The sequence below is a fragment of the Mytilus edulis genome, chromosome 5 (assembly GCF_963676685.1).
Source record: "Mytilus edulis chromosome 5, xbMytEdul2.2, whole genome shotgun sequence".
Lineage (NCBI taxonomy): Eukaryota > Metazoa > Mollusca > Bivalvia > Mytilida > Mytilidae > Mytilus > Mytilus edulis.
In genome coordinates, this window is record NC_092348.1 from 65,164,357 (window position 1) to 65,173,476 (window position 9,120).

Genomic DNA, 9,120 nt, shown 5'->3' on the forward strand with positions numbered 1-9,120 from the left:
GGTCTAGCGGGACGGCTGCAGTGCAGGCGATTTGGTGTCACGATATCACAGTAGCATGGGTTCGAATCCCGGCGAGGGAAGAACCAAAACTTTGCGAAAGCAAATTTACAGATCTAACATGGTTGGGTTGATGTTTAGACGAGTTGTATATACATTATGTACACAGCCATGTATCACCATCATTGATGGCGATCCGATGGATACATCTGTTGTAGAGTTGTCACTGACTCAGACGTACTTATAAATATAATTATTTTCTGTGACTGTATATTACATTAATTTGTAGGATCCTTTACTATAGATAATTTAGCTGATCTGTAACAATAACATCTTCATGCCTTATATATTATGTACTGTAGTACGCCGCTAGATTAAAACTGACGAGGAAAGGTAACACACGGCCAGCGAAAGCTCTATTATTGTAGAGCCCAGGTGGTCGTGTGGTCTAGCGGGACGGCTGCAGTGTAGGCGATTTGGTGTCACGATATAACAGAAGCATGGGTTCGAATCCCGGCGAGGGTAACCAAAAATTTGCGAAAGCAAATTTACAGATCTAACATTGTTGGGTTGATGTTTAGACGAGTTGTATATATATATATTAAGATACATGTATGTAAATAAATTAATAAATTCCGTTGTCCATTATGCTTGCTGGGCTATCGGCAACACTATATATATTGTATTCATTCATGCCTTATAATAGATATGAGCGTATAGGGTATACTGGTCTGTAGTACGACGCTAGATTAAAAACTGACGTGGACAGGTAAAACTTGGCCACTGATTTGGTGTCACGATATCTTAGTAGCATGGGTTCGAATCCCGGCAAGGGAAGAACAAAACATTTGCGAAAGCAAATTTACAGATCTAACATTGTTTGGTTGATGTTTAAACGAGTTGTATATATATGTGATGTTTTCATTTGTTGGTATTAATTTTGTTATAGTAAAATGATACTGTTTATTTTTTTCAAAAAGAATATAGTATGATAAGACCACTTTTGATCCATTTATTTTGAAAATAGTGTAAAATCTTTCCAATCAACACAATAACATAACACAGTGTATTACAATGTCACTCTATCAAACTGGAATTCGCCTATTCAAAATCTAAAGGATTATGGGTAATCTTATTGTTCTTATACCAAAATTAAAATAACTTTACGTCATTGGTTGAATTTCAAATGATAAGAACGTTTTTAACCAATCACAACGTTTTGGTGTCCACTTTTGAAAATATTACCCAAAATGCTTTAGATTCTGAAACGGCGAATTGAAATATCTTAGCAAAAATGAAAACATTAAAGTTACATACAAATAACATTAACAACAGATGTATGTTATGTAACCGTGTGCATATTAAGTTATATTTTTCTGTATTTAAATCCAAGTGAAGATGGTTATTGCCGAGACAGTGCAACAGTTGGTGTACTGAACGATAGTAAGAATGTCTTATAATTTGCTTAACATCAACAAAAAATGTATACGTGAATAAAAGTAGATGTTTGATTAAGGTCAATTAGAGAAAAATTTCAAGTCTTCATTGTGTCCAAAGTCTATGAAAGGGGTGAATTCATTCAGCAAAATAAATTGATCAACCATCAACATGAGCCGATTCACCTACTAGCAACAGACATGGTGACATGATGAATTATTGACGTTGAACATGAAATTTAACATGCATTTGTTTAGGGATCAGGTTTTACGTATTTTAAAACCTTTATCAAAAGGTATATGGGGCAAACGAGAAAAATGTTTGCTTTATCGATTAAACATTTTGGTCCTTTATTAAAATTCATAACAATGTTAAGGTGTCATGTTTAATCCCACGTGCGGTATAGTTGTTTAAGCCGGGGGCTTTTTGTTTTTATTATTTTTGTTTTTATTGATGTCATTGACTTGAATCATTTCGTGAGTATTTTTCCTTTAAAGTGGTACCGTTCCGTAGTCAAATTGTCAATAAAATACGAACCGAAACATATTGGGTTTTTTTTTAATTTGCATTTAATTTGTTGTCGTTTTTTAAATATTTCGTGGTCTGTTATTACATTCATGCCCTTCAAAATTACCTGATGCTTTGTTTCAATTAAAAAAATAAATATTATTTTCTACATTTGCTAGTTCCCAGATTCAAACAACCACCAGTTGATCAGTCTGTTAGTGTAGGAAACGACGTTACAATTCATACAATAGTAGATAATGCCAACAATGTTATTTGGAATAAAGGAAGCGATCGAGTTATCAAGTTTTCAACATGCCATAGAGAGGAGTTTAATGAAGCCAATGGACATGCAAATTTAATCATTACCAAAGCTAGGTTTCAGGATGATGGCATGTACATGTGTATTGCTGAAAAGTACGGGAAGCCCACAAAACAAGTTCGCCATGAGATCCACTTGAATGTTCGACCTGGTAGGTATGCTAGTCATTTAGATAAAGCATATAAACATTAAATAAAAGTTCATAATTTTAGGCTGTATGCCATAATATTATGCTTTTTGTTCATTGTGTCAAAAATCGATCAAATTATCAGTTATGTGGTTTTTTGTTTAATTATTATTAGCTTATAAATAAAAGGCCGATGTTTCATTCTTGTTTGAAATACAGTGAAATAAGAACATGGTTAAGTCTAAAACTACATAATATCATAAATGGATATGTCAGAATATACTGCGTCGAATTTCAATCTTTTTTAATTGCAGTGAAACCGGAATTCCTTAAGAAATTAGTTGATACCGCCGTCGATAGTGGAGAATTAATCAATCTAGAAGCTGAGGTACGCCCATCTGAATCAGTCACATCAGTGACCTGGCAACATGAAGGGGAAGATGTTATCTCTTCAAACGGAAAAAAGAAGTTGTTATGCAGGGAAGGAAAACTTATTTTGAAAATTTCAAATGCTACTGGAAAAGACTCGGGGAAGTACTCTTGTATCGTGAAATCAAAAGGAATGTCAAGCCATGAAGAGGAATCTATATCTTACTGTCATGTTACAGTTCACAGCGGTAATAGAAATTATTTGTTACATCAGCAATCCCTGCCGCCCAACAAATTCACATAAGTAGTATTATCGTTGTAGCTTTAATAAACGGTTCGAATTTGAATTTGCTTTCTTTTTGCGCTCCCTTAATGAACTAGGAAAGAGGAAGACTGTTTCTTTTAAACATGTAACATAACATTCAAGGACAAAACACGGAATTGCAAGTTTTTTTTTCCATTCAGAGAATGTAAACTATACATGTTGTATACATGAATCGAAAGACATAAATAAGTAAAAGACATATAGAACATGTAGAATGCAACACACAGTCTTCAACAATAGACTGGTGGCTTTACAAAATATTGAAGCTCTGAATCGTCGATAGTTCCTACAAAATATGAATAAACTGTATACTAAAATATATGATTTGAAAACAACACTTTTTCCAATTAACAAAACAATAATATTTTATAAGACAACAGTCAAACACTGACGCAGTATAGTTGTTGTACACATAACATAAAATTCTTGTGGTCTACATAGGAAATAACTAGTGGCTTTGAGTAAGAGTTTCATATCTTTTGTTCTCTACTCACGATTTATCAGACTGAAATATTTGAGTCTGAATGACTATGTACTCGAACCCTGAATTATGTTCACATATGTACTTATTTATGCAGGATATGAATACAATTCACTATTAAACGAAGTGTGATAGAGAAGACTAAAATGTTTTGATATCTGTAGACGATCTGATAATTTCAAAGACAATACTTTAAACCATTTTTTCTGTTTACAGCTCTTTCATCAGCAATTGAAAACGTATTAGGAGACGAACAAGTTATTGAAGGTAAAACATTTGAATTATTGAGTTATAGTAAATGTTTAGCCAAGCCCGCGTTATGTTTGCATGCATAGATATCTTTCAGGAGAACAGAATGGTAAATAAGCAATAGCCATGGATGAATCATGAAAATGCAGCTTGTTAATACATTGATGAAAGGTTACAAATGTTCATATTTGTCAATCAATATGGGTGTATATGAAAGAATGTTTACTGCCTGACCAGGACATTGAATTGGAATAAAGAGGTATGGCCAATATGCCGAGGATTTTTTTCACAGAAGGGCCAATTTCAAAAAGTGTCAACAGAGTAAAATTTCCTATAAAAACCAAAAATAAAAATGCTTTTTGATCAATATCTCGATTTACATATAGTATGATATGTGTGATCAATAGTTAATTTAACCCTAAAAAAGGATGAAAGTCCAATATCCGGATTTTCGTGTGTTTTTATGTGAAAAAAACAGGGAATCCCCCAAGAAGGACATTTCAAACCAAAGAAAAGTTATGCTTTTTATGACTGTTGTTATTCATACTACTTTTTACTTCAAAAATGAAATTGGTTTAGTGTGTCCTTATTACATAAAAAACAACTTTTTAAAGAAAAAATTGTAACATCGATAAATTGTACCAATATAGCTTCTAAATAAGACATATAATGAGAAGAATCGCCGTAGCTACACCAGTAGAGCACAGAACTACTACCAAATGACGGTTTTGAAGAAAGGGTTCGAACCTCGCTCAGAATTTCTGCATTTTTTTGTGTTGTTTTATTAAATTTTAAAGTTTCTATCATATTTTTTTGTGTTGTTTGCTTGATTCATAGAGTCATTTTGGTTCATTTTGACTATTCAGTTAGTGTACTAGTAAATAATTTTACGTGTATCAAAGAAAAAACAATGTATCGCTTATTGTGTGCAATCCTATGACTGTCCATACTCTTGAATTACTTTCTATTCATGTGTTTACGTTATTACATATATCCAAGGGACAACTGCCGTCAAACTGATGTAGGTGCCTGTACATAACCAATAACACGAGAATTTAAGCCTACATGTTGCTGGTGTAATATACACATAACTTAAAATAAGGCCATTGTATACAATTTTCATAACAACAAAACACATTTCGTCGAAACCTTTTTTGAACATGGTATTATATGTAACAAATGCAGTCAACAACAATTTTGTCGCCAAATCACAAACTGTAAAGATACTAGTACTGAAATTTTTACCACCGTCTATACACGGGTACATAACTCATCAGAAAAATAAAACAACATAACAGAACAAATCAATTACACTACAAATCGTGATTGTAGGTAAAACATCAAGAAGCTGTTGCATCTGTATCACAACGAAGGGTCGATTTGTTAAAACTACAGAAAAGGCAATACAACATGAAGTAGAAACACAGGGTGATCTATGACCAACTGATGTAAGATGTTCTCCGGTTAAAATATATACATGTACATGTATTTTCTCGTCTAATCTTATAGACGATAAAACCTTAAAAGACCAGGACAAATACTGTGTAACAGATATACATACATTGTATTCAGAATGAGAAAATCACGATTTGAATTAGTTCGATATTATTTGGCTCCTTGGGAAGTTACATGGTATGGCACCTTGCATAAAGGATGTTAATAATAAAATAAAATCAATATTAGAAAATCAATAGTCATGGCCTTGTTTTTGTAGGAATACCTGTTCAAGGTATGAAAATAAATGATGTGACGTATTTTAATGTACTATAAATAGCATCTATCGGGCTATTTAAAACATGATTTTACCTATCTTATCGAATGAAACAAATTGCCGGTAAATTGGCTATACCTCAAAGTTTATAACTATTCTATAAAATAATATTGGAGGTATAATCAATTAGTCCGTTTCTATGTAGTTTGGCGTTTGTTTTTGTTGCAGGTCAGTGTTTCTGTTGTTCCGTTGTGTTCCTCTTATAGGTGTGTTTCCCTCGGTTTTAGTTTGTAACCCGAATTTGTTTTTCCTTAATCGTTTTATGACTTTAAAACAGCGGTATTCTACTGCTGGCTTTATTGGGGTTGTCTTCCTCAACTTGATTTTTACAATGCATTCTTTATGACTTGTATCCTATCAACATTTTATCATAATTTTAAAAAAAAGTACTGCATAAAGAACATGAGACGAAATTGCTCACAACATGAACAAAATCAGTTCATGTGTAACACCATGAAATAATAATACAGATATATTTAAGATATTCAAAACTGTAAAGTTTTCATAGATTTAGCCTAACTTAAGGACACATTCGCCTGCTCCAAAAAAAAACTACAGTAGCTACATATTTTTTATTTCAAAAACAGGAAGTTAACAGTATTGTCTCCCCTTAAACAAAAAAAAATACATTTAATTTTTTTAATAATTTTGATCATTTAGCATGTTCTATTTAAAATCTGAATAACTTTTTATTACTACCAAATGCAAAAAACACGATTTTTGCATTAGTTATGTAAATCAAACGGATTTCACGCTGTTTTTTTTTTTATTCTTTAAATTACCGCTTTTATTTTGTATAAATCTTTTTAAAGCGCCCTTTAGAATTTATTCTCAGTGTATATATCACCTGGTAAGGGTTTACTAGAAAACTTATTTATGAATTTTAACATCCTTGTATATCCTTAATAACATATCAAAAACTCTTATTTGTAGGCCGTGCACCCATGAATCACATAATCCATGTAATGCATGATCCAAATGCTGTATATCAGTAAAAGTTAAGTCGGTAAGTATCCAAAGGTGTCAGTATATCAATTTGTATTATGGGGTGTATATGCAATATGGATGAATGCACTGTTTTGGAGATAAAAAAAAAACAAGTGACATTTATATATACATATATTATACTTTGAATTCAACTAAAGAATATACATTATACTTTAAATTCAACTTAAGAATTTACGCTATATTTTTTAAAAGACATAATAAAATTGAGAATAGAAATGAGGAATGTGTCAAAGAGACAACAACCCGACCATAGAGCAGACAACAGCAGAACTTCACCAATATGTCTTCAACCCTTCATATATACTAGTTCAGTGATTATGAACGCCATACATAACTCCAAATTATACACAAGAAACTAAAATTAAAAATAATACAAGACTAACACAGGCCAGAGGCTCCTGACTTGAAACAGGCGCAAAAATGCGGCGGGATTAAACATGTTTATGAGATCTCAACCCTCTCCTATACATTTTTATACATTAGAACAATACAAAGTCTCTCTTTTTACAAAGTTTGAAGTACTTTAAATTTTAAATTGTAATGTACAGATATATATTACTTAAAAAATGACTTAAACTGGAATTGCACTCTGTTGCTCCAGAACAATAACAACTGTAGAAACGGAACTTTCACAATTTGGAAATTGTCATCATGAGTTCGTCATAGATTCTAGTTTTATTTCATACAGATATGTTAATATCAAGAAAAAATATCGATACAGCAATGATTGAAACATTTTTGTTAATTGTAACTTTTCCAAATACACAAGAAGAAGATAAAACTCAACTGTTCGAAGTCAAAAATTTTTTGTCGTATAAATATGAACATATTTATCAGTTGTTAAAGCATTGAATATACTAATATTTTACAGAAACAAGACAACATAGCTGAATGTCCTATTGTATACAAGGAAAACCAAAATAGAATTTTTAGTGAATGGCAGGTCCTGTTTAGAGACTCTCTCCATCTTTTCTAAGTATATTATTTTGTAGCTATATGTGGCCAAGTTAAGAATATGACAATTATTTTCCATTCTTTAGATGTGTTGGAGCATTCGAGTTTGCCATTTTATAAAAGGACTTTTCGTTTTGAATTTTCGTATGAGTTCGGTATTTATGTTTAACTTTAGAATTAATGAAGTGACTTTAAGTTAATAAAAGTGACAACTTCCCAGTTAAGAATATTCCATGTGCAATTAGTTTTAGAGCTACCGTTTAGTATTTGTTAAATTTCTTCGAACACACTTTCGTTATGATCCTTTTGTGTTGCACCCCTCAAGTTTCTATAAGTTAAGAAACATACTACTTATGATTACGCTTAAATAAATTAATTATTCTTTTTGTATCATGTTTTAGAATATGAATTGTATTGCATATATTTGTTGTTATTTTTACTTACAGACCAAGAGGGTGTTTCTATGTTTCCGAATTAATAAATGTACCTAACAAAAATTTGGATAAAATAGTTGTCATGTGTAATGATTTTCAAGATATAGCTAGTTCAGATATAATTCGTTTATGTGTTGTATGTCTGTTACTATAAATTAATTAACAATTTTTAAAAGAAGTTTATTTAATAGTCTATAAAAAAAAAAATACTTTGATCTAGCCTAACCAAAGAACATTACACATTGATGTCAATATAATGTAATTTTATGCGACTCTCAAACAAGTCAGAGGTTTGGCCAACTATAAGACTAGGTTTATTCCACCATTTTCTACATAAAGAAATGCCTGTACCAAATTAGGAATATGAAAGTTGTTTTCCATTCGTGTGTGGTGTTTGTGCTTTCGATTTTGATTTTTGATAAGGGACCTTCCGATTTGAATTTTTCTTGGAAATCGATATTTTTGATACTTGACTTTTTACATGAAAATTTAAAGGTTTGTTCGATATTTTTGGAATATTGTGTAAAAATATACAAGAACTGAATATGCATTCACTCTACTGCACTGTGAAACTATCTATAATACGGGCGATGTGAGTCCTATAAGGATACTAGTACTATAAAGTTACAAATATCTGATCGAGTGCATGACGACTCAGTGTACAATAGTATAAACACTTGATTTATGTATCCCTCATACCAGTACTCTTCATTCTAAACTTTAAAAATATTTAAAAATTAGTTTCTGAAATAAGACTGGCTAACGTATGTACACATATTATGTTTTTTTTTTCTCGAAAAGTACCTCTTTTCTAAGTGGTCATATGATGAAAACATGCAATATTCAAATTATTGGCAATGACGGTAGCGGTCTTTCGCTCACTAGGTGATATTGTGGCCATGTTGTATCCGGATCAACGCGGAGAATTTTTCAAAAGATTGGTCAAGTGATAAAGAGAAATTGTATAACCCCGCTAAGGAGCCAATTGACAATATCAATCATTTTATTTCCTTTTGAATGTTGATCACTTTTCCTACTTATAGTTCATTTTAACTACTCATTAATTTGATTTAATTTAAGATCTTATTTAGCTTATCATTTTTACTGTAAAAAGTTTCTCTCTTTATACAATACTTTTACTA

At 31.5% G+C, this 9,120-nt stretch overlaps 1 protein-coding gene across 1 annotated transcript; it reads left to right on the forward strand.

The window, feature by feature from the left end:
• The first annotated feature begins 836 nt into the window (after positions 1-836).
• On the forward strand, positions 837-8,021 carry LOC139524238 (titin-like). The gene is made up of 6 exons (XM_071318909.1): positions 837-1,440; positions 2,121-2,411; positions 2,702-3,004; positions 3,779-3,829; positions 6,516-6,588; positions 7,462-8,021. The coding sequence occupies exons 2-5, from the start codon at positions 2,333-2,335 to the stop codon at positions 6,575-6,577; spliced, it is 495 nt and encodes a 164-aa protein (XP_071175010.1). The 5' UTR covers positions 837-1,440; positions 2,121-2,332; the 3' UTR covers positions 6,578-6,588; positions 7,462-8,021.
• The last annotated feature ends 1,099 nt before the right edge of the window (positions 8,022-9,120 follow it).

What these genes read in the sequence shown, in the direction of transcription:
- LOC139524238 (XM_071318909.1), top strand. Translation starts at nt 2,333, where the DNA reads ATGTACATGTGTATTGCTGAAAAGTACGGGAAGCCCACAAAACAAGTT. An exon ending in TCATGTTACAGTTCACAGCG is followed by an intron (nt 3,005 to 3,778) that starts GTAATAGAAATT and finishes TTCTGTTTACAG; the next exon opens with CTCTTTCATCAGCAATTGAA. An exon ending in AGACGAACAAGTTATTGAAG is followed by an intron (nt 3,830 to 6,515) that starts GTAAAACATTTG and finishes TCTTATTTGTAG; the next exon opens with GCCGTGCACCCATGAATCAC.